General features: G+C 35.2%; 1 protein-coding gene across 29 annotated transcripts in view; it reads left to right on the plus strand.

The window, feature by feature from the left end:
* The window catches only part of TCF4 (transcription factor 4), a 151,292-nt gene that overhangs the window by 10,939 nt on the left and 117,389 nt on the right, over window positions 1–22,964 (plus strand). For 28 of the 29 annotated variants that reach the window (XM_086869147.1, XM_086869135.1, XM_086869141.1 and 25 more), the window contains exons 2-3: window positions 1,415–1,592; window positions 11,821–11,893. In XM_086869147.1, the coding sequence (XP_086725273.1) occupies window positions 1,415–1,592; window positions 11,821–11,893 (251 nt within the window). Of the gene's footprint in view, window positions 1–1,414; window positions 1,593–8,895; window positions 9,030–11,820; window positions 11,894–22,964 lie in introns of those variants that run through there. The other variant, XM_086869157.1, reaches the window with a different exon arrangement.

Here is a 22,964-nt window from a genome sequence, read left to right on the forward strand (position 1 = left end):
TTAAATATAGATTTTATATTAAATACTTCAATTAAATATAGATTCTATATTAAATACTTCATATTAATTTGAGGTTTTATATTAAGTATTTCATATTATAGATTTTATATTAAATACTTCATATTAATTAGAGGCTTTATATTGAATACTTCATATTAAATAGAGATTTTATATTAAATACTTCATATTAATTAGAGTTTTTATTGTAAATACTTCATATTAAATATAGATTTTATATTAAATACTTCAATTAAATATAGATTTTATATTAAATACTTCAATTAAATATAGATTCTATATTAAATACTTCATATTAATTTGAGGTTTTATATTAAGTATTTCATATTATAGATTTTATATTAAATACTTCATATTAATTAGAGGCTTTATATTGAATACTTCATATTAAATAGAGATTTTATATTAAATACTTCATATTAATTAGAGTTTTTATTGTAAATACTTCATATTAAATATAGATTTTATATTAAATACTTCAATTAAATATAGATTTTATATTAAATACTTCAATTAAATATAGATTCTATATTAAATACTTCATATTAATTTGAGGTTTTATATTAAGTACTTCATATTATAGATTTTATATTAAATACTTCATATTAATTAGAGGTTTTATTGTAAATACTTCAATTAAATATAGATGTGATATTAAATACTTTATATTAATTAGAGGTTTTATATTAAATACTTCAATTAAATACAGATTTTATATTAAACACTTCATATTAATTAGAGTTTTTATTGTAAATACTTTATATTAAATGTAGATTTTATATTAAATACTTCAATTAAATATAGATTTTCTATTAAATACTTTATATTAATTAGAGGTTTTATATCAAATACTTTATATTACTTATAGATTTTATATTAAATACTTCATATTAATTAGAGGTTTTATATTAAATACTTCAATTAAATATAGATTTTATATTAAATACTTCAATTAAATATAGATGTGATATTAAATACTTTATATTAATTAGAGGTTTTATATTAAATACTTCAATTAAATACAGATTTTATATTAAACACTTTATATTAATTAGAGGTTTTATTGTAAATACTTTATATTAAATGTAGATTTTATATGAAATACTTCAATTAAATATAGATTTTCTATTAAATACTTTATCTTAAATAGAGATTTTATATTAAATACTTCATATTAATTAGAGGTTTTATTGTAAATACTTCAATTAAATATAGATTTTCTATTAAATACTTTATATTACTTATAGATTTTATATTAAATACTTCATATTAATTAGAGATTTTCCATTAATTTCAGATTTCACATGAAATTCTGATTTTAAATTCCATTTTTCTTTTATTAAATACATATTTGATATTTTCCCCTCTTTTCTTTTTCCCCTTTTCCCTTCCCAAGCCTCCCAAGCTTTTCCCCCTCCCGAACCCCCCGGCTCCGGCTGTTTCCCTGCAGATCCCGGATTTCTGACTGTTCTTCCCGTGCTTTCCCGGGGATCTCGGGGAAAATGCATCACCAGCAGCGCATGGCAGCGCTGGGGACGGACAAGGAGCTCAGCGATTTGCTGGATTTCAGCGCGGTAAGGACCCAAACACACCCAAAACAACCCAAAAACAACCAAAAATACCCCAAAAACAACCCCAAAAATACCCAAAAAACACCCAAAACACCCCAAAAATACCCCAAACAACCAAAAACAACCCCAAAACAACCCAAAAATACCCAAAAAACAACCCCAAAAATACCCAAAAACAACCAAAAACACCCCAAAACAACCAAAAACAATCCCAAAAATACCCAAAAAACACCCGAAACAACCAGAAACAACCCCAAAACAACCAAAAACAACCCAAAAATACCCAAATACACCCCCAAAACAAACAAAAACAACCAAAAACACCCCAAGAATACCCCAAACAACCAAAAACAACCCCAAAAATACCCAAAAAACACCAAAAACAACCCCAAAAATACCCAAACACACCAAAAACAACCCCAAAAATACCCAAAACAACCAAAAACAACCAAAAACAACACAAAAACAACACAAAAATACCCAAAAAACACCCGAAACACCCCAAAAACAACCAAAAACAACCCCAAAAATACCCAAAAAACACCCGAAACAACCAAAAACAACCCAAAAATACCCCAAAACCACCCAAAAATACCCCAAAAACACCCCAAAACAACCAAAAACACCCCAAAAACACCCAAAAACTACCCGAAACACCCCAAAAAACAACCAAAAACAACACAAAAATACCCCAAAACCACCCAAAAATACCCCAAACAACCAAAAACAACCAAAAACAACCCAAAAATACCCCAAAAATACCCAAAAACAACCAAAAACACCCCAAAACAACCAAAAACAACCCCAAAAATACCCCAAAACCACCCCAGAAACAACCAAAAAACACCCCAAAAACACCAAAAAAATACCCCAAAACCACCCAAAAAACACCCCAAAACAACCAAAAACAACCCAAAAATACCCTAAAAACACCCAAAAACACACAAAAAAACCCCGAAACACCCCAAAAAACACCTAAAAACACCAAAAAACACCCCAAAACACCCCAAAAACACCCCAAAAATACCCCAAAATAACAATAAAAAACACCCAAAAACAACCAAAAAAACCCCAAAAACACCCAAAAACACCCAAAAAATAACAATAAAAAATTAAAATATCAAAACCCTTCAAAGAAATAAAATAATTAAAATAAAATTTAAGCACAATAAAATGATTTTAATTGGATAAATTCCGATTTATTTCGATTAAAAGCGCGATAAAATCAAGGGGAAATTAGGAATGGAAGAACAACGAAGCCCTGATGCTTTCCCAGCCCTAATTAATTAATGAATTGGATTAATTAATGGTTAACGAGCCGCCAAATTAATTTTCGTTAGGAAAAATGGGATTTTTGGGGAGAAAAATGGGAATTTTGGGGAGAAAAATGGGAATTTTGGGGGGAAAATTTGGATTTTTTGGGGAAAAAATGGGAATTTTGGGATAAAAATGGGATTTTTTGGGAGAGAATTGGGATTTTTTGGGGGAAAAATGGGATTTTTTGGGGAAAAAATGGGAATTTTAGGGGATAAAATGGGGATTTTTGAGGATAAAATGGGAATTTTGGGGGATTAAATAGGAATTTTGGGGGGAAAAATGGGAATTTTGGGGATAAAAATGGGAATTTGGGGGGAAAAAATGGGAATTTTAGGGGAAAAATTGGATTTTTTGGGGATAAAAGTGGGATTTTTTGGGGGAAAAAATGGGAATTTGGGGATAAAAATGTGAATTTTGGAGGAAAAAATGGAATTTTTAGGGGAAAAAATGGGATTTTGGGGGATAAAAATGTGAATTTTGGGGATAAAATGGGAATTTTGGGGGGAAAACCAGGATTTCTGGGGATAAAATGGGAATTTTGGGGGGAAAAATTGGAATTTTAGGGGAAAAATTGGATTTTTTGGGGGAAAAATTGGATTTTTTGGGGAAAAATTGGGATTTTTTGGGGAAAAAATGGGAATTTTAGGGGAAAAATTGGATTTTTTGGGGATAAAAATGGGATTTTTGGGGGAAAAAATGGGATTTTTGGGGAAAAAATGGGAATTTTGGGGGAAAAAATGAAAATTTTGGGGGATAAAATAGGAATTTGGGGGGAAAAATGGGAATTTTTGGGGATAAAAATGGGAATTTGGGGGAAAAATTGGGATTTTTTGGGAGAAAAATTGGATTTTTGGGGATAAAAATGGGAATTTGGGGGAAAAATTGGGATTTTTGGGGAAAAATGGGAATTTTGGGAGATAAAATATGAATTTTTGGGGAAAAATTGGGATTTTTGGGGAGAAAATTGGGATTTTGGAGGGAAAAAATGGGAATTTTGGGGGAAAAATGGGAATTTGGGGGGAAAATGGGATTTGGGGGAGAAAATGGGGTTTTGGGGAAAAAAATGGGATTTTTGGTGGGAAAATGGGAATTTTTGGGGAAAAGTTGGGATTTTTGGAATAAAATGGGAATTTTGGGCGGAAAAATTGGGGTTTTGGGTAATAAAATGGGAATTTTGGGGGGAAAATGGGATTTTTGGGGATAAAAATGGGATTTTGGGGGAAAAAATTGGGGTTTTGGGTAATAAAATGGGATTTTTTGGGATAAAAATGGGAATTTTGGGGAACAAAATGGGTTTTTGGGGGATAAAAATGGGATTTTAGGGAAAAAATGGGATTTTGGGTAATAAAATGGGAATTTTGGGGAGAAAATGGGATTTTGGGGATAAAAATGGGATTTTTGGGGTAATAAAATGGGATTTTTAGCTAATAAAATGGGTTTTTGGGGGATAAAATGGGGTTTTTGGGATAAAAAATGGGGGTTTTGGGATAAAATGGGATTTGGGGGAAAAAGATGGGATTTTTGGGAAATAAAATGGGATTTTTTGGGATAAAATGGGGTTTTGGGGGATAAAACGGGATTTTTGGCTAATAAAATGGGGTTTTGGGGGATAAAAACGGGATTTTGGGGAAAAAATGAGATTTTGGGGGAATAAAATGGAATTTTGGGGGGAAAAATGGGATTTTGGGGAAAGAAATGGGAATTTTGGGGTAATAAAATGGGATTTTTGGCTAATAAAATGGGATTTTGGGGGATAAAATGGGATTTTTTGGGATAAAAATGGGATTTTTGGGGTAATGGGATTTTTGGGGGAAAGAATGGTAATTTTGGGTAATAAAATGGGATTTTGGGTAATAAAATGGGATTTTGGGTAATAAAATGGGATTTTTTGGGTGATAAAATGGGATTTTTGGGTAATAAAATGGGATTTTGGGGGGAAAAAATGGGAATTTTGAGGAAAAAATGGGATTTTTGGGTAATAAAATGGGATTTTGGGTAATAAAATGGGATTTTGGGTAATAAAATGGGGTTTTTTGGGTAATAAAATGGGATTTTTGGCTAATAAAATGGGATTTTGGCAAATAAAATGGGATTTTGGGTAATAAAATGGGATTTTTGGGTAATAAAATGGGATTTTGGGTAATAAAATGGGATTTTGGGTAATAAAATGGGGTTTTTGGGTAATAAAATGGGATTTTGGGTAATAAAATGGGATTTAGGGAAAAAATGGGATTTTGGGGATAAAAATGGGATTTTTGGGTTAATAAAATGGGGTTTTTGGGTAATAAAATGGGATTTTGGGTAATAAAATGGGAATTTTGGGTAATAAAATGGGATTTTGGGTAATAAAATGGGATTTTGGGTAATAAAATGGGGTTTTTGGGTAATAAAATGGGATTTTGGGTAATAAAATGGGATTTAGGGAAAAAATGGGATTTTGGGGATAAAAATGGGATTTTTGGGTTAATAAAATGGGGTTTTTGGGTAATAAAATGGGATTTTGGGTAATAAAATGGGAATTTTGGGTAATAAAATGGGGTTTTGGGTAATAAAATGGGATTTTTGGGGGGATAAAATGGGATTTTTGGCTAATAAAATGGGATTTTGGGGGAATAAAATGGGAATTTAGGGAAAAAATGAGATTTTTGAGGATAAAATGGGATTTTTGGGGGAAAAAATGGGATTTTGGGGATAAAAATGGGATTTTTGGGTTAATAAAATGGGTTTTTTGGGGGATAAAAATGGGATTTTAGGGAAAAAATGAGATTTTGGGGGAATAAAATGGAATTTTGGGGGGAAAAATGGGATTTTTGGGTAATAAAATGGGATTTTGGGGATAAAAATGGGATTTTTGGGGTAATAAAATGGGATTTTGGGTAATAAAATGGGATTTTGGGGGAATAAAATGGGGTTTTTGGGAATTTTGGGTTAAAAAAATGGGATTTTTGGGTAATAAGATGGGATTTTGGGGGATAAAAATGGAATTTTGGGGAAAAAATGAGATTTTGGGGGAATAAAATGGAATTTTGGAGGGAAAAATGGGATTTTGGGGTAATAAAATGGGATTTTAGGGAAAAAATGAGATTTTGGGGGAATAAAATGGGATTTTGGGGATAAAATGGGATTTTTGGGGGAAAGAATGGGAATTTTGGGTAATAAAATGGGATTTTTGGCAAATAAAATGGGATTTTGGGTAATAAAATGGGATTTTGGGTAATAAAATGGGGTTTTTGGGTAATAAAATGGGATTTTGGGTAATAAACTGGGATTTTGGGTAATAAAATGGGAATTTTGGGTAATAAAATGGGATTTTGGGTAATAAAATGGGAATTTTGGGTAATAAAATGGGATTTTGGGTAATAAAATGGGATTTTTGGGGGAAAGAATGGTAATTTTGGGTAATAAAATGGGGTTTTTGGGTAATAAAATGGGATTTTTTGGGTAATAAAATGGGATTTTGGGTAATAAAATGGGATTTTGGGGATAAAATGGGATTTTTGGGTAATAAAATGGGATTTTTGGCTAATGAAATGGGGTTTTTTGAGTAATAAAATGGGGTTTTGGGCAATAAAATGGGATTTTTGGGTAATAAAATGGGTTTTTGGGTAATAAAATGGGATTTTGGGTAATAAAATGGGAATTTTGTGTAATAAAATGGGATTTTTGGTAATAAAATGGGATTTTTTGGGATTAAAATGGGATTTTTTGGGATTAAAATGGGATTTTTGGGTTATAAAATGGGATTTTTGGCTAATAAAATGGGATTTTGGGTAATAAAATGGGATTTTGGGTAATAAAATGGGGTTTTTGGGTAATAAAATGGGATTTTTGAGTTATAAAATGGGATTTTTGGGGGAAAGAATGGTAATTTTGGGTAATAAAATGGGGTTTTTGGGTAATAAAATGGGATTTAGGGAAAAAATGAGATTTTGGGGGAATAAAATGGGATTTTGGGTAATAAAATGGGATTTTGGGTAATAAAATGGGAATTTGGATAATAAAATGGGATTTTGGGTAATAAAATGGGGTTTTTTGGGTAATAAAATGGGATTTTGGGTAATAAAATGGGGTTTTTGGGGATAAAAATGGGATTTTTGGGGTAATAAAATGGGATTTTGGGTAATAAAATGGGGTTTTTGGGTAATAAAATGGGTTTTTGGGTAATAAAATGGGATTTTTTGGGTAATAAAATGGGATTTTGGGTAATAAAATGGGATTTTGGGGATAAAATGGGATTTTTGGGTAATAAAATGGGATTTTTGGCTAATGAAATGGGGTTTTTTGAGTAATAAAATGGGGTTTTTGGGCAATAAAATGGGATTTTTGGGTAATAAAATGGGTTTTTGGGTAATAAAATGGGATTTTGGGTAATAAAATGGGAATTTTGTGTAATAAAATGAGATTTTGGGTAATAAAATGGGTTTTTGGGTAATAAAATGGGATTTTTTGGGATTAAAATGGGATTTTTGGGTTATAAAATGGGATTTTTGGGGGAAAGAATGGTAATTTTGGGTAATAAAATGGGGTTTTTGGGTAATAAAATGGGATTTAGGGAAAAAATGAGATTTTGGGGGAATAAAATGGGATTTTGGCTAATAAAATGGGATTTTGGGTAATAAAATGGGATTTTGGGTAATAAAATGGGAATTTGGATAATAAAATGGGATTTTGGGTAATAAAATGGGGTTTTTTGGGTAATAAAATGGGATTTTGGGTAATAAAATGGGGTTTTTGGGGATAAAAATGGGATTTTTGGGGTAATAAAATGGGATTTTGGGTAATAAAATGGGGTTTTTGGGTAATAAAATGGGTTTTTGGGTAATAAAATGGGATTTTTTGGGTAATAAAATGGGATTTTTGGGGTAATAAAATGGGATTTTGGGTAATAAAATGGGATTTTTTGGGTAATAAAATGGGATTTTGGGTAATAAAATGGGATTTTTGGGATAAAAATGGGGGATTTTGGGTAATAAAATGGGGTTTTGGGTAATAAAATGGGATTTTTTGGGTAATAAAATGGGATTTTGGCTAATAAAATGGGATTTTGGGTAATAAAATGGGATTTTTGGGGGAAAGAATGGTAATTTTGGGTAATAAAATGGGATTTTGGGTAATAAAATGGGTTTTTGGGTAATAAAATGGGATTTTTGGGTAATAAAATGGGATTTCGGGTAATAAAATGGGTTTTTGGGTAATAAAATGGGAATTTGGATAATAAAATGGGATTTTTGGGTAATAAAATGGGATTTTGGCTAATAAAATGGGATTTTTTGGGATAAAAATGGGGGATTTTGGGTAATAAAATGGGGTTTTTTGGGATAAAAATGGGGGATTTTGGGTAATAAAATGGGATTTTTGGGTAATAAAATGGGATTTTTTGTAATAAAATGGGATTTTGGGTAATAAACTGGGAATTTTGGGATGAAACCCGGGAATTTTGGGACTTTCTCCCCCCCCTGCACCGCGGTGACTTTTATCAATCTTCCTCCTCCTCCTCCTGGCAGCGCTTCCTCCCTTTCCCACCCCCCAGAAAGAGCCAAAATCGGGGAATATCTCCGGGATCTTTATTTAGGGAAGAGCTTTTCCTCGGGAAGAGCCCAAAATCCTCTCCTCAATCCCAGGCAAACCTCCCCCGTTCCCTCCCTTGGAATATTTCCCTTGGAATATTTCCCCTTCCCTTGGAATATTTCCCTTGGAATATTTTCCCTTCCCTTGGAATATTTCCCTTGGAATATTTTCCCTTCCCTTGGAATTCTTTCCCTTTCCCCTGGAATTTTCCCCTCCCTTGGAATATTTCCCCCTCCCTTGGAATATTTTTCCCTTCCCTTGGAATATTTTTCCCCCTCCCTTGGAATATTTTCCCTTCCCTTGGAATATTTTCCCCTCCCTTGGGATATTTTCTCCCCTTCCCTTGGAATATTTTCTCCCCTCCCTTGGGATATTTTTCCCCTTCCCTTGGGATATTTTTCCCCTTCCCCTGGGATATTTTTCCCGTCCCTCCGGGATTTTTGCCGAGGGATGGCTGCAGGAAGTGGCAGCGGGAATTCCTCCCTGCCCTATCCCCATTTTCCCCTCATTTCCCGGCATTTCCGAGGCCTCTGAGCGCCCCGGGGGGTGCAAAAGGTGGGCAAGAAAACTCGGGATCATAAATAAATAACTAAACAAATAATAAAATAAAACTCGGCATCATAAATAAATAACTAAACAAATAATAAAATAAAACTCGGGATCATAAATAAATAACTAAACAAATAATAAAATAAAACTCGGGATCATAAATAAATAACTAAACAAATAATAAAATAAAACTCGGGATCATAAATATATAACTAAACAAATAATAAAATAATAAATGAACAATAAAGGCGGGGATGAGGAAGAGCAGAGCGAGGGGAAAGGGGCACAGGACAGAGCTTAAACTCCCAATTAATCAGGAATTTAGGGCAGCTGCTGCTAATTATTAGCAATTATTATTCATTATTATTATTATTATTATTACTATTATTATTATTATTATTGTTGTTGTTATTATTGTTATTATTATTGTTATTATTGTTATTATTGTTGTTATTATTATAACATATTGGTATTATAGGTTGTTATTAATTATCGTTATTAATTATTGTTATTCATTATTGTTATTGATTATTGTTATTGATTATTGTTATTGGTTATTCTTATTAACTATTGTTATTGATTATTGTTATTGATTATTGTTATTAATTATTGTTATTCATTATTGTTATTGATTATTGTTATTGATTATTCTTATTGATTATTCTTATTGATTATTCTTATTAATTATTGTTATTCATTATTGTTATTGATTATTGTTATTGATTATTCTTATTGATTATTCTTATTGATTACTCTTATTGATTATTCTTATTAATTATTGTTATTCATTATTGTTATTGCTTATTGTTATTGATTATTGTTATTGATTATTCTTATTGATTACTCTTATTGATTATTGATATTAATTATTGTTATTGATTATTGATATTGATTATTGATATTGATTCTGGTTGATGATTTGGGAATTCTCAGCTGCCGGGAAAATCTCGGAGCGGGATGGAAAGCGACGTCCCAACTTTGGGTTTTATTCCTTTTTAATTAATTTCTTCTTAATTAAATCATTTGATGAATTTATTTTTTAAAATTATTTTTTAATGAATTATTTTTTATGAATTAATTTTTTTAAAATTCTTTTTATGAATTATTTTTATGAATTAATTTTTAAAATTATTTTTTATCAATTATTTTTATGAGTTATTTTTTATGAATTAATTTTAAATTATTTTTTATGAATTATTTTTACGAGTTATTTTTTCTTAATTAATTTTTAAATTACATTTTATGAATTATTTTTATGAATTATTTTTAAATTAATTTTTCAAAATTATTATATATGAGTTTTTTATAAATTAATTTTTTAAAATTATTTTTTATGAATTATTTTTATGAATTATTTTTTATGAATTATATTCTATGAATTATTTTTAAATGATTTCTTTATTAAATATTTTTTGATGAATTCAATTTTTATGAATTCTTTAATTAAATTTTTGATGAATTCATCTTTTATCGATTTTTATCATTTCATTTTTATGCATTGATTTTTATCATTTCATTTTTAGGCATTGATTTTTATTTAATTTTTAGGCATTGATTTGTCATGAATTAATTTCCCTTAATCAAACGTATCAATTAATTTGTATGAATTAATTCTTATTACTTCCTTTTCTATCAATTAATTTTTTATTAATGTATTTTTATAAGTTGATTTCTATTAACTAAGTTTTCATTAACTAATTTTTTGTTAACTGATTTTTTATTAACTGATTTTTTATTAACTAATTTTTTATTAATTGATTTTTATTGATTTTTATGAATAACTTTTTATGAGTAACTTTTAATTACTTTTTATTAAATTAATTCTTTATGAATGAATTTTTATTAATTAATTTTTGTTATTTTTTAAATATATTTTTATATATTATATTCTGTATTTTATATTATGTATTTTTTAATGTTTTATATATTATATATTTTTATATATATTTTATATATTATATATTATTTATATATTATATATTTTATATATTGCATTTTTTATATATTTTATCTATTCTATATTTTATATATTATATATTTTTATATGTATTTTTTATATTATATATTATTTATATATTCTGTATTTTATATATTGCATTTTTAATATATTTTATCTATTATATATTTTTATATGTATTTTTTATATATTATTCATATATTATATATATTTTATATTACATATTTTTATATATTTTATCTATTCTATATTTTATCTATTATATATTTTTATATGTATTTTTTATATATTATTCATATATTATATATTTTTATATTACGTATTTTTATATATTTTATCTATTCTATATTTTATATATTATATATTTTTATATGTATTTTTATATTATATATTATTCATATATTATATATTTTATATATTTTATATATTATATATTTCATATATTATATATTTTTATATGTATTTTTTATATATTATTCATATATTATATATTTTTATATTACGTATTTTTATATATTATATATATTTTTATATATTTTATACATTATACATTTTTTAATCCATTTTTATACATTATTTTTTATCATTTTTACATCTTTTTGATCACTCCTTATCACTTCATTCCTTTATTAATTCACTTCTTTTATTAATTAACATCCTTTTGAGGGGGGAGAGGGGAACAAAAAGGAGCTCCATGCTCATTTCCCACCTCGGATTTGGATATCAATCAATAATCAATAACCAATAATGAATCAATAATCAATAATGAATCAATAATTAATCAATAATTAATCGATAACCAATCCCCCCTGTTTGTTTTGTTTCCCTGGGGATCTGTAGATGTTCTCCCCTCCTGTGAGCAGCGGCAAGAACGGCCCCACGTCCTTGGCCAGCGGCCACTTCAGCGGCTCCAGTAGGTGACCTTTATTAGATTAATTAGATCATTAATGATTAATAATGATTAATGATGGCCTAGCTGATTGATTGCTTTCTGCTGCTCTTGGATCCGTGCTGCAAATGTTGGCATTTGGGTTTTTGTCTTTGGGATGATTTCATCGCGGATTCGTCGGGAGTGCTGCGATCTTAGGCCCACCTTTAGCATTATTATTATTATTAATATTATTATTTTATTATTATTAATATTATTATTATTACCGAGCACCGGTTTTTATTCTCATTTATGAATATTTTTATTTTTAGTATTTTTATTTTATTATTATTATTATTATCATTATTATTATTATGCCTAAGTGCCGGCTCTTAGTCCCATTTTTATCATTATTATTATTATTATTATTAATATTAATAATATTATCATTGCTGAGCACCGGTTCTTATTCCCATTATTATTTTTTATTTTTATTATTTTTTTATTATTATTATTATCATCATTATTATTATTATTATGGCTAAGTGCTGGCTCTTAGTCCCATTTTTATCATTATTATTTTTATTATTTTATTATTATTAATAGTATTATTATTACTGAGCACCGGTTCTTATTCTCATTTATTATTATTCTTTATTTTTATTATTATTATTTTATTATTATTATTGTCATTATTATTATTATGGCTAAGTGCTGGTTCTTAGTCCCATTTCTATTATTATTATTATTTTATTATTATTAATAGTATTATTAATACCGAGCACCGGTTCTTATTCTCATTTATTATTATTCTTTATTTTTATTACTTTTATTTTATTATTATCATTATCATTATTATTATTATGGTTAAGTGCCGGTTCTTAGTCCCATTTCTATTATTATTATTATTATTTTATTATTATTAATAGTATTATCATTGCTGAGCACCGGTTCTTATTCCCATTTATTATTATTCTTTATTTTGATTATTTTTATTTTTATTATTATTATTGTTGTTGCTGTTGTTGGGAGGTTTTCGGGGCGTTCTCATTCCTGATTTTATTTTTATTTCATTTTATTTCATTTTATTTTATTTTATTTTATTTATTTAATTTTTTTATTATTTATTTATTTTATTTTTTATTTATTTATTTTATTTTACTTATTTTATTTTAATTTCTTTATTTCACTTTATTTTATTTTATTTTATCTTATTTATTTTATTTTATTTCCTTTTATTCCATTTTATTTTATTTATTTCATTTTATTTATTTTGTTTATTTTATTTATTTTATTTACTTATTTTATTTTACTTATTTTATTTTTATTTATCTATTTTATTTTATTTTATCTTATTTATCTTATTTATTTTATTTTATTTCATTTTATTTTATTTATTTCAATTATTTTTTTATTTATTTGATTTATTTACTTTATATTATTTATTTATTTTATTTATTTTATGTATTTTATTATAATTTATTTATTTCATTTTTTTATCTTATTTTACCTTGTTTATCTTATTTACTTTATTTTATTTCCTTTTATTTCATTTTATTTATTTCAATTATTTTCTTATTTATTTCATTGATTTTAATTATTTTTTTATTTATTTGATTGATTTGAATTATTTTTTTATTTATTTGATTTATTTCCTTTTATTTCATTTTATTTCAATTATTTTTTTAATTATTTGATTGATTTCAATTATTTTTTTATTTATTTGATTTATTTTATTTAATTTTATTTATCTTTCTATAAAACCCCCCCTGGATTTCTCCCCTTTTTCAACCCTGCCTTGAAATAATTCCCATTTTCCACCAGAATCCCTCTTGGCAATCAAAATTCCCAAAAAAACCTTGGAAAACTTCGATTCCCAATCCCAAAACTTCTCTTGGTGACGAGAAAAAACCTCAGCAGGGACAGGAAATTTATTTGGGATTAAAAAATTCCCAGATTTCAGCTCGGAATTTCAATTTTCCATCCCTCAAAATTCCCCAAAAATTCCAAAAAAATTCCCCAAAAAAATCCCAAAAAAATCCCAAAAATTCCCCCCAAAATTCCCAAAGAATTCAAAAAAATTCCCCAAAAATTTCCAAAAAATTCCCAAAGAATTCCCCAAAAATCCCCAAAAAATCCACAAAAATTACCAAAAAAACCCCAGAAAATTCCCAAAAAAATCCCAAAATATCCCCAAAATTCCCAAAAAATCCCCCAAAAATTCAGAAAAAATTCCTTAAGAATTCCCAAAGAATTCCCAAAACATTCCCCCAAAAATTCCTAAAAAATCCCCCAAAAAATCCCCCCAAAAATTCCCAAAGAATTCACAAAAAATTCCCAAAAAAATCCCCAAAAAATCCGCAAAAAATTCCCAAGAAATCCCAAAAAAATCACAAAAAATTCAGAAAAAATTCCTGAAGAATTCCCAGAGAGTTCCCAAAAGATTCCCCCAAAAATTCTTAAATAATCCCCAAAAATCCCCAAAAAAATCCCCCAAGAATTCCAAAAAAATTCCCCAAAAAATCCCCAAAAAATTCCCAAAAAATCCCCCCAAAAATTCCCAAAAAATCCCCCCAAATAATCCCAAAGAATTCCTGAAGAATCCCTAAAAAATTCCCCAAAAAATCCTCACAAATTCCCAAAAAAATCCCCAAAAAATCAAAAAAAATTCTCAAAAAACCCCCAAGAATTCCCAAAAAATCCCAAAAAAATCCCCCAAAATTCCAAAAAAATTCTCAAAAAAATCCCCAAAAATTCCCAAAAAAAATCCTCAAAAATTCCCAAAGAATTCCCAGAAGAATCCCCAAAAATTCCCAAAAAATCCCCAAATAATTCCCAAAAATCCCCCAAAAATTCCAAAAAAAATCCCAAAAAATTCCCAAAGAATTCCCCAAAAATTCCCAAAAATCCCCAAAAATTCTCAAAAAATCCCCAAAAAATTCCCCAGAATTCCCAAAAATCCAAAAAAAATCCCCAAAAAATTCCCAAAAAACCCCCAAAAATTCTGAAAAAATTCCAAAAAAATTCCAAAAAAAATCCCCAAAAAATCCCCAAAAATTCCCAAAAAATCCCCAAAAAACCCCAAAAAAATTCCCAAAAAACTCCCAAAAAATTCCCAAAAACATCCCTCGGGAATCACGGAACACCCAAACCTCTCCTACAATCGATTCCGCCTGTAGCCTACAACATTTCCCATCCAATTCCCAAAAAAAATTGGGATTTTCCAAGGTTTTCCGGGGAAAAGCCGGAATACAACGGGAACGCGCCTACAGTCGGACACCGCCAACACCCGCTCACCCTCGGGGGGGAAAAAAAACAACCCCGGGAAAAATTCCCCTTCCCGCTGTTTTTTCTGGGAGTGAAACCGGAAATCGGGGATGAAACAGCAAAAATCAGCGGCTGAAATTCCGCCGTTCGGGTGTTGGAAAGGAAAAGGTGTTGGGAAAGCGGAGGATTGTTGGTTGGCTGTCGGTTACCGGTTCTCGTCGGTTGTTGTTGGTTGTTGCTGGCTCTCGTCGTTTGTTCTGGGTTGTTTTTGGTTGTTGCCGGTTGTTCCCGGTTGTTTTCGGTTGTTCCTGGTTGTCGTTGGTCGTTCCCAGTTGTCGTCGGTTGTTCCCGGCTGTTTTCGGTTGTTCCCGGCTGTTCCCGGCTGTTGTCGGTTGTTCCCAGTTGTTGTTGGTTGTTCCCGGCTGTTTTCAGCTGTTCCCGGTTGTTCCCGGTTGTTCCGGTTGTTCCCGGCTGTTTTCGGTTGTTCCCGGTTGTTCCCGGTTGTTGTTGGTTGTTCCCGGCTGTTTTCGGCTGTTGTCGGTTGTTCCCGGTTGTTGTTGGTTGTTGCCGGTTGTTCCCGGTTGTTCCCGGTTGTTCCCGGTTGTTCCCGGCTGTTGTCGGCTGTTCCCGGCTGTTGTCGGCTGTTCCCGGTTGTTCCCGGTTGTTGTTGGTTGTTCCCGGCTGTTTTCGGCTGTTCCCGGTTGTTCCCGGTTGTTCCCGGTTGTTGTTGGTTGTTCCCGGCTGTTCCCGGCTGTTCCCGGTTGTTCCCGGCTGTTTTCGGCTGTTTTCAGTTGTTCCCGGCTGTTCCCGGTTGTTCCCGGCTGTTCCCGGTTGTTCCCGGTTGTTCCCGGTTGTTGTTGGTTGTTCCCGGCTGTTCCCGGCTGTTCCCGGTTGTTCCCGGCTGTTCCCGGTTGTTCCCGGTTGTTCCCGGCTGTTTTTGGCTGTTCCCGGTTGTTGCCGGTTGTTCCCGGTTGTTCCCGGTTGTTTTCGGTTGTTCCCGGCTGTTTTTGGTTGTTCCCGGTTGTTCCTGGCTGTTTTTGGTTGTTCCCGGTTGTTCCCGGCTGTTCCCGGCTGTTCCCGGCTGTTCCCGGCTGTTTTCAGTTGTTCCTGGTTGTTGCCGGTTGTTCCCGGTTGTTCCCGGCTGTTTTTGGTTGTTCCCGGTTGTTCCTGGCTGTTGTCGGCAGGTTTTCGATGGTTGTTGTGGGAGAAGCAGGAGGGATTCGGGTGTTGGTTCTGCGCTGGGTGCTTGATGAGCTACAGTCGGCCGTGGGAAATGGGGATGGGTGTGGGGTGTGGGGAACAGGCGGAGGGTGTGACACACCCTGTGTGTGTGTGTGTGTGTGTATATGTATCCTCCATCCTATAGATGTGTATATACATTCTCCATCCTATCCATGTGTGTGTATACATTCTCCATCCCATACATGTGTGTATATGTATGCTCCATCCCATAGATGTGTATATACATTCTCCATCCCATACATGTGTGTATATGTATCCTCCATCCCATACATGTGTGTATACATTCTCCATCCCATACACGTGTGTATACATTCTCCATCCCATACATGTATGTATATACATTCTCCATCCTATCCATGTGTGTGTATACATTCTCCATCCCATACATGTATGTATATATATCCTCCATCCCATAGATGTGTATATACATTCTCCATCCTATACATGTGTGTATATGTATCCTCCATCCCATAGATGTGTATATACATTCTCCATCCTATACATGTGTGTATATGTATCCTCCATCCCATAGATGTGTGTATACATTCTCCATCCCATACATGTGTGTATATGTATCCTCCATCCCATACATGTGTGTATACATTCTCCATCCCATACATGTATGTATATACATTCTCCATCCTATCCATGTGTGTGTATACATTCTCCATCCCATACATGTATGTATATATATCCTCCATCCCATAGATGTGTATATACATTCTCCATCCCATACACGTGTGTATATGTATCCTCCATCCCATAGATGTGTATATACATTCTCCATCCCATACATGTGTGTATACATTCTCCATCCCATACATGTGTGTGTATATATCCTGTGTCCTATACGTGTGCTCCATCCCATACATCTCTATGTATATATAGCCTCTGTGCTATGTGTGTGTGCTCCATGCTACATGTGTTATATACATCCTCCTATACATTTGTGTGTGTATATCCTCTCCTATACGTGCATATGTACATCCTCCATCTTATACATGAGTGTTTATATATCCCTTATCCTATACATGAGTGTTTATATGTCCCTTGTCCCCTATACATGAGTGTTTATATATATCCCTTATCCTATACATGTGTGTTTATATATCCCTTATCCCCTATACATGAGTGTTTATATATATCCCTTATCCTATACATGAGTGTTTATATATCCCTTATCCCCTATACATGAGTGTTTATATATATCCCTTATCCCCTATACATGAGTGTTTATATATATCCCTTATCCCCTATACATGAGTGTTTATATATATCCCTTATCCCCTATACATGAGTGTTTATATATCCCTTATCCTATACATGAGTGTTTATATATATCCCTTATCCCCTATACATGAGTGTTTATATATATCCCTTATCCCCTATACATGAGTGTTTATATATATCCCTTATCCTATACATGAGTGTTTATATATATCCCTTGTCCCCTATACATGTGTATGTACTCCATCCTATACGTGTGTGTATATCCTCTATCCTATACGTGCGTGCTCCATCCTATAGGTGTGGGTATATACATTCTCTATCCTATACATGTGCTTATAGATATCCTCCATCCTATAGGGGTGTGTATACATCCCCCATACCATACACATGGTGCATATATATGTATATATATATATGTTATCTATAGGTCCATCGGATTGGTGTCCATAGGTTTGGGGGTGTCCATAGGTTTGGTGTCCATAGGTTTGGGGGTGTCCATAGGTTTGGGGGTGTCCATAGGTTTGGGGGTGTCCATAGGTTTGGGGGTGTCCATAGGTTTGGTGTCCATAGGTTTGGGGGTGTCCATAGGTTTGGGGGTGTCCATAGGTTTGGTGTCCATAGGTTTGGTGTCCATAGGTTTGGTGTCCATAGGTTCGGTGTCCATAGGTTTGGGGGTGTCCATAGGTTTGGTGTCCATAGGTTTGGGGGTGTCCATAGGTTTGGGGGTGTCCATAGGTTTGGTGTCCATAGGTTTGGTGTCCATAGGTTTGGTGTCCATAGGTTTGGGGGTGTCCATAGGTTTGGGGGTGTCCATAGGTTTGGTGTCCATAGGTTTGGTGTCCATAGGTTTGGGGGTGTCCATAGGTTTGGTGTCCATAGGTTTGGGGGTGTCCATAGGTTTGGTGTCCATAGGTTTGGTGTCCATAGGTTTGGTGTCCATAGGTTTGGGGGTGTCCATAGGTTTGGTGTCCATAGGTTTGGTGTCCATAGGTTTGGTGTCCATAGGTTTGGGGGTGTCCATAGGTTTGGGGGTGTCCATAGGTTTGGGGGTGTCCATAGGTTTGGTGTCCATAGGTTTGGTGTCCATAGGTTTGGTGTCCATAGGTTTGGTGTCCATAGGTTTGGGGGTGTCCATAGGTTTGGGGGTGTCCATAGGTTTGGTGTCCATAGGTTTGGTGTCCATAGGTTTGGTGTCCATAGGTTTGGGGGTGTCCATAGGTTTGGTGTCCATAGGTTTGGTGTCCATAGGTTTGGTGTCCATAGGTTTGGGGGTGTCCATAGGTTTGGTGTCCATAGGTTTGGGGGTGTCCATAGGTTTGGTGTCCATAGGTTCGGTGTCCATAGGTTCGGTGTCCATAGGTTTGGGGGTGTCCATAGGTTTGGTGTCCATAGGTTTGGTGTCCATAGGTTTGGGGGTGTCCATAGGTTTGGGGGTGTCCATAGGTTTGGTGTCCATAGGTTTGGTGTCCATAGGTTTGGGGGTGTCCATAGGTTTGGGGGTGTCCATAGGTTTGGGGGTGTCCATAGGTTTGGTGTCCATAGGTTTGGGGGTGTCCATAGGTTTGGGGGTGTCCATAGGTTTGGTGTCCATAGGTTCGGTGTCCATAGGTTTGGTGTCCATAGGTTTGGTGTCCATAGGTTTGGGGGTGTCCATAGGTTTGGTGTCCATAGGTTTGGTGTCCATAGGTTTGGTGTCCATAGGTTTGGGGGTGTCCATAGGTTTGGGGGTGTCCATAGGTTTGGTGTCCATAGGTTTGGTGTCCATAGGTTTGGTGTCCATAGGTTTGGGGGTGTCCATAGGTTTGGTGTCCATAGGTTTGGGGTGTCCATAGGTTTGGTGTCCATAGGTTTGGTGTCCATAGGTTTGGTGTCCATAGGTTTGGGGGTGTCCATAGGTTTGGTGTCCATAGGTTTGGTGTCCATAGGTTCGGTGTCCATAGGTTTGGGGGTGTCCATAGGTTTGGGGGTGTCCATAGGTTTGGGGGTGTCCATAGGTTTGGTGTCCATAGGTTCGGTGTCCATAGGTTTGGTGTCCATAGGTTTGGTGTCCATAGGTTTGGGGGTGTCCATAGGTTTGGTGTCCATAGGTTTGGGGGTGTCCATAGGTTTGGGGGTGTCCATAGGTTTGGGGGTGTCCATAGGTTTGGTGTCCATAGGTTTGGTGTCCATAGGTTTGGGGGTGTCCATAGGTTTGGGGGTGTCCATAGGTTTGGTGTCCATAGGTTTGGGGGTGTCCATAGGTTTGGGGGTGTCCATAGGTTTGGGGGTGTCCATAGGTTTGGTGTCCATAGGTTTGGTGTCCATAGGTTTGGGGGTGTCCATAGGTTTGGGGGTGTCCATAGGTTTGGGGGTGTCCATAGGTTTGGTGTCCATAGGTTTGGTGTCCATAGGTTTGGTGTCCATAGGTTTGGTGTCCATAGGTTTGGGGGTGTCCATAGGTTTGGGGGTGTCCATAGGTTTGGGGGTGTCCATAGGTTTGGTGTCCATAGGTTTGGTGTCCATAGGTTTGGGGGTGTCCATAGGTTTGGTGTCCATAGGTTTGGTGTCCATAGGTTTGGGGGTGTCCATAGGTTTGGTGTCCATAGGTTTGGGGGTGTCCATAGGTTTGGGGGTGTCCATAGGTTTGGTGTCCATAGGTTTGGTGTCCATAGGTTTGGGGGTGTCCATAGGTTTGGTGTCCATAGGTTTGGTGTCCATAGGTTTGGTGTCCATAGGTTTGGGGGTGTCCATAGGTTCGGTGTCCATAGGTTTGGTGTCCATAGGTTTGGGGGTGTCCATAGGTTTGGTGTCCATAGGTTTGGGGGTGTCCATAGGTTTGGTGTCCATAGGTTTGGTGTCCATAGGTTTGGTGTCCATAGGTTTGGGGGTGTCCATAGGTTTGGTGTCCATAGGTTTGGGGGTGTCCATAGGTTTGGGGGTGTCCATAGGTTTGGGGGTGTCCATAGGTTTGGTGTCCATAGGTTTGGGGGTGTCCATAGGTTTGGGGGTGTCCATAGGTTTGGTGTCCATAGGTTTGGTGTCCATAGGTTTGGGGGTGTCCATAGGTTTGGGGGTGTCCATAGGTTTGGGGGTGTCCATAGGTTTGGTGTCCATAGGTTTGGGGGTGTCCATAGGTTTGGGGGTGTCCATAGGTTTGGTGTCCATAGGTTTGGGGGTGTCCATAGGTTTGGTGTCCATAGGTTTGGTGTCCATAGGTTTGGGGGTGTCCATAGGTTTGGTGTCCATAGGTTTGGGGGTGTCCATAGGTTTGGTGTCCATAGGTTTGGTGTCCATAGGTTTGGGGGTGTCCATAGGTTTGGTGTCCATAGGTTTGGTGTCCATAGGTTTGGTGTCCATAGGTTTGGGGGTGTCCATAGGTTTGGTGTCCATAGGTTTGGGGGTGTCCATAGGTTTGGGGGTGTCCATAGGTTTGGGGGTGTCCATAGGTTTGGGGGTGTCCATAGGTTTGGTGTCCATAGGTTTGGTGTCCATAGGTTTGGGGGTGTCCATAGGTTTGGGGGTGTCCATAGGTTTGGTGTCCATAGGTTTGGGGGTGTCCATAGGTTTGGTGTCCATAGGTTTGGTGTCCATAGGTTTGGGGGTGTCCATAGGTTTGGGGGTGTCCATAGGTTTGGGGGTGTCCATAGGTTTGGTGTCCATAGGTTTGGGGGTGTCCATAGGTTTGGTGTCCATAGGTTTGGTGTCCATAGGTTTGGGGGTGTCCATAGGTTTGGGGGTGTCCATAGGTTTGGTGTCCATAGGTTTGGTGTCCATAGGTTTGGGGGTGTCCATAGGTTTGGGGGTGTCCATAGGTTTGGTGTCCATAGGTTTGGGGGTGTCCATAGGTTTGGGGGTGTCCATAGGTTTGGTGTCCATAGGTTTGGTGTCCATAGGTTTGGTGTCCATAGGTTTGGGGTGTCCATAGGTTTGGGGGTGTCCATAGGTTTGGTGTCCATAGGTTTGGTGTCCATAGGTTTGGTGTCCATAGGTTTGGTGTCCATAGGTTTGGGGGTGTCCATAGGTTTGGTGTCCATAGGTTTGGTGTCCATAGGTTTGGGGGTGTCCATAGGTTTGGTGTCCATAGGTTTGGGGGTGTCCATAGGTTTGGTGTCCATAGGTTTGGTGTCCATAGGTTTGGGGGTGTCCATAGGTTTGGGGGTGTCCATAGGTTTGGGGGTGTCCATAGGTTTGGTGTCCATAGGTTTGGTGTCCATAGGTTTGGGGGTGTCCATAGGTTTGGGGGTGTCCATAGGTTTGGGGGTGTCCATAGGTTTGGTGTCCATAGGTTTGGGGGTGTCCATAGGTTTGGTGTCCATAGGTTTGGGGGTGTCCATAGGTTTGGTGTCCATAGGTTTGGGGGTGTCCATAGGTTTGGTGTCCATAGGTTTGGGGGTGTCCATAGGTTTGGGGGTGTCCATAGGTTTGGGGGTGTCCATAGGTTTGGTGTCCATAGGTTTGGTGTCCATAGGTTTGGTGTCCATAGGTTTGGGGGTGTCCATAGGTTTGGTGTCCATAGGTTTGGGGGTGTCCATAGGTTTGGTGTCCATAGGTTTGGTGTCCATAGGTTTGGTGTCCATAGGTTTGGGGGTGTCCATAGGTTTGGTGTCCATAGGTTTGGTGTCCATAGGTTTGGTGTCCATAGGTTTGGGGGTGTCCATAGGTTTGGTGTCCATAGGTTTGGTGTCCATAGGTTTGGTGTCCATAGGTTTGGGGGTGTCCATAGGTTTGGTGTCCATAGGTTTGGGGGTGTCCATAGGTTTGGGGGTGTCCATAGGTTTGGGGGTGTCCATAGGTTTGGTGTCCATAGGTTTGGGGGTGTCCATAGGTTTGGGGGTGTCCATAGGTTTGGTGTCCATAGGTTTGGTGTCCATAGGTTTGGTGTCCATAGGTTTGGGGGTGTCCATAGGTTTGGGGGTGTCCATAGGTTTGGTGTCCATAGGTTTGGTGTCCATAGGTTTGGGGGTGTCCATAGGTTTGGGGGTGTCCATAGGTTTGGTGTCCATAGGTTTGGTGTCCATAGGTTTGGGGGTGTCCATAGGTTTGGTGTCCATAGGTTTGGGGGTGTCCATAGGTTTGGTGTCCATAGGTTTGGTGTCCATAGGTTTGGGGGTGTCCATAGGTTTGGTGTCCATAGGTTTGGGGGTGTCCATAGGTTTGGGGGTGTCCATAGGTTTGGGGGTGTCCATAGGTTTGGTGTCCATAGGTTTGGGGGTGTCCATAGGTTTGGTGTCCATAGGTTTGGGGGTGTCCATAGGTTTGGGGGTGTCCATAGGTTTGGTGTCCATAGGTTCCGAAATTGGGAATTTTGGGGGGGATTTTTGGTGAAATTTTGGGGAATTTTTGGGGAATTTTGGGAATTTTGGGGGGGAATTTTTCTGGGAATTTTGAGGGATTTTCT

Source organism: Cyanistes caeruleus, chromosome Z (genome assembly GCF_971803275.1).
Source record: "Cyanistes caeruleus chromosome Z, bCyaCae1.hap1.1, whole genome shotgun sequence".
Taxonomy (NCBI): Eukaryota; Metazoa; Chordata; class Aves; order Passeriformes; family Paridae; genus Cyanistes; species Cyanistes caeruleus.